Here is a 3,029-nt window from a genome sequence, read left to right as displayed (position 1 = left end):
GGGGGCGGGGCTGGGGGCGGCCGGGGCCCAGGGTGGGGCCGCCCGAGCCCTGTCGTTGCTGGACCTTTGCGCCCGAAATGTCCGCCCCGCCCTGTAGGTTGGGAGAACCGGAAATCTGTTGTGGCAGAATTTGTTGTGCCATAGTTGTAGAGGCCAGAAATGGGAAGAGGCAGGTGTCAGCAGGGCCACGCTCATGAAGGCCCAAGGGCTGGCCTTGCCTTATTTCCCCTCTCTCTTGGCCAAGGTCCGGCTCTGCCCCCATGGTCACGTGCCTCCCCTGTGTGCCTTGTAAAGCTGGCCATCCCAGGGCCCTCCCTTAGTCACTCCTACAAAGAGCTTCGGAGGACCCTGCCCAGCCAGCCTCCCTGGGTGAGATGCCAGAACGGCCCTCTATTGTTCTGCTCCTTCCTTCCTAGATCTGCGGGCGGCTTTTGATATTGTCTGTGACCACATCGGGAGAGACTGGAGAAGACTGGCCCGGCAGTTGAAGGTTTCAGACACCAGGATCGATGGCATCGAGGAAAGGTACCCTCGCAGCCTGATGGAGCGCGTGAGGGAGTCGCTGAGGATCTGGAAGGACGCAGAGAGGGAGAAGGCCACGGTGGAGCGCCTGGTGGAGGCGCTAAGGGCCTGCCAGATGAACCTAGTAGCTGACCTGGTGGAGGAGGAGCAGCAGGCCCGGGCATCCAGAAGGGAGAGCGAGGCTGTGTCCTCGATGTCCTGGGACTGAGACATGTCTACCATGGAGGGTCCTTGGCAGCCCAGCACCTCACAGACCTGAGCTGGAATACAGCACATCTGACTCTCAAGCCCACGTCAGCCTGCTGCTGTCTCCACTGCTGGCCTGGGGCATTCCGGTGGACCTGACTGCAGGGTTGGGTGGCCTCCCGGTCCAGGAGTCAGGATGTCCATGCAGCTCAGGGTCCCTGCAGCTTGCCAAGCGGGAACAGCGGTGGCTGTGCGGGATGGAGGGTCTGGTCTTCCTGACCAGTTCCGTCGTTGCTTTGTCAAGGCCTCCATCCAAATCCCTTGGCAGCAGAGCTGTCAAGGGCAGGGCCTGCGGCTGCAGCAGCCCCTCTGCTCCTCAGGCTGTGTCATTCCCACAGGTGCCTCAACCCTGGAGCCCTCTGCGCCACGGGGTTCCTGTTTCTGCCAAGGACTCATTCCCAGCGTCTTCAAGTGCTGTTGCAGCTGATGTTCTGTGTCACCGAGCCCACCGCGTGCTCAACCCTCGTGTGGATAGGGAAAGGAGTTTTCTCAGGGCTCACGCCCACCAGCAATGAACACTGACCCTGTCACAGAGGCTACCTTGCCACCGGGGACAAGCCAGACAAACATCATTAATGCCAGCTGTGATCTAGGGTTGCTAAGGTCTTAGCCACAGTCTGAGGGAGCACTGTTCCACTGAGGTGGGACATGAACCTTAAAGGCCCTTCAGGCCCCCAACCTGCCCTGGGACCTGACTCTGCCAGGACAAGGCTTTAAGAATCCCAAGACTCCACTGCTGGTCTTCCCCAGGACAGGGAGAAGATGGGGCAGCCCCTGGCAGCCAAGGCACAAGCAGAGTGATGGGCAGACTTGCACATACATCCCCTTCAAGGTGGCGTTTGGGCATGCCGCCATCCTAGCACTGTGCAGGTCCTTCCTAAAACAAAAGGGAAAGTGAATAGGAGCAGCCAGGTGTGTTGGTAAATGCCTGTAATCCCAGCACTCTAGAGACAGAAACAGGCAGGTTGCCAACCTTGGCTACATAGCAAGATCATGGCTCAAAGAAAGCACAAATGGTCAGGCACTGTTGGTTCATGTCTGTAATCATAGCTACTCAGGAGGCTGAGATTGGAGGATCTCAGTTTGAAGCCAGCCCAGGCAGGAAAGTGTGAAACTCTTTATCTCCAATTAACTACCCAAAAAAACAAAACAAAACTGGAGCTGTTGACTCAAATGGTAGAGTACCAGCCTTGAACCCAAAAGTTCAGGAACAGCATCTAGGCCCTGAGTTCAAGCCCCAGGAATGGAACCAAAGGAAAAAAAATCTGTTCCTCTCTATAGTTCTGTGGTCTGTGTTTCTGGTAGTCTGAGGCTCACTTGGCAGCCCTTCTCCTGCATGTAGGTATCTGTTCATGGGGGTGTCTAGCCTGGCCAGAGAGCCGTTCCCTTCCACCTTTCAAACGCCTGTTCACCCTGCTGGGCCTGGGCGCTGTCCCTCAGCTCTTCAGCTCAAGGCTAGCGCTCTGCCACTGAGCCACCTTCCCAGCCCGCAGCCCCCACTGTTCACCAGGCTCCCACCCTCGCCACCTCTCCCTCCAGCGAATGCCTCCACCCTTGGGTCTTCACAGCCATGTCCTGCTGCCTTTTCACCTGGCCCCGGGGCTCCCCCGTGCCTGGTGGAGGTCTGCAACCCCCCTTCCTGCCTGAACGCTGGGGCTGCTTCAGCTCAGTCCACTTGCACCCCTCTGACACTCCAGGGCCCACACCGGGACAGGGCCCCCAGTGCAGAAGCCCTTCTGCCAAGTCAGGGCTGGGAAGGGGCAGGTCTGCCCTATGGTGCCTGGTTATGGGGGGAGCTTGGGGGGAGGTGTCCCCTCCTCGCCAGGACCTGGGCCCCGTTCCACACCAGCCATCCTGCCCCCAGGCACTGCCTCCCCGGCTCCCTGCCAAGAGTGACCCTGAGACTCCTGTCTCCTACCCCCTCCAGCGGCCAGAAGCACAGGCTGACCTCTGCCTTAGAAGCCGGGCTCTGCCTGCTTTTTCCTATTATGACTTCCACGCTAGGGTTCTGAGTCATGTAGTTGGCTGTTGTGGCACCGCTGGCCAAGGGCCCAGAAGCTGGTGGGCAAGCATGGCTGGGGCGGCCTGTGCTCGGGCCCTCAGGCTGCGGGCACCAAGACAGGGTTCCCCCCATGGGAGTGTGCGGTGGAAAGCCATTTCTGTCAAAAGCCCGCTGTTCTTTTTTTTTTTTTGGGTGCAGTCCGTGGGGCCTGAACTCTGGGCCTGGGCACTGTCCCTCAGCTCTTCAGCTCAAGGCTAGC

The 3,029-nt window shown here is 59.2% G+C and overlaps 1 protein-coding gene across 1 annotated transcript; it reads left to right on the top strand.

The window, feature by feature from the left end:
- Window positions 1-381: 381 nt before the first annotated feature.
- On the top strand, window positions 382-1,871 carry LOC106002598 (FAS-associated death domain protein-like; the record flags this gene model as incomplete). The annotated part of the gene is made up of 1 exon (XM_013037451.1): window positions 382-1,871. A coding segment is annotated over one exon (349 nt), but the record flags the coding sequence as incomplete, so codon positions are not given.
- Between the last annotated feature and the right edge of the window lie 1,158 nt (window positions 1,872-3,029).

Source organism: Dipodomys ordii, unplaced genomic scaffold, assembly GCF_000151885.1.
Source record: "Dipodomys ordii isolate 6190 unplaced genomic scaffold, Dord_2.0 Scaffold14725, whole genome shotgun sequence".
NCBI lineage: Eukaryota > Metazoa > Chordata > Mammalia > Rodentia > Heteromyidae > Dipodomys > Dipodomys ordii.
This window is presented reverse-complemented; position numbering and strand designations above follow the sequence as displayed.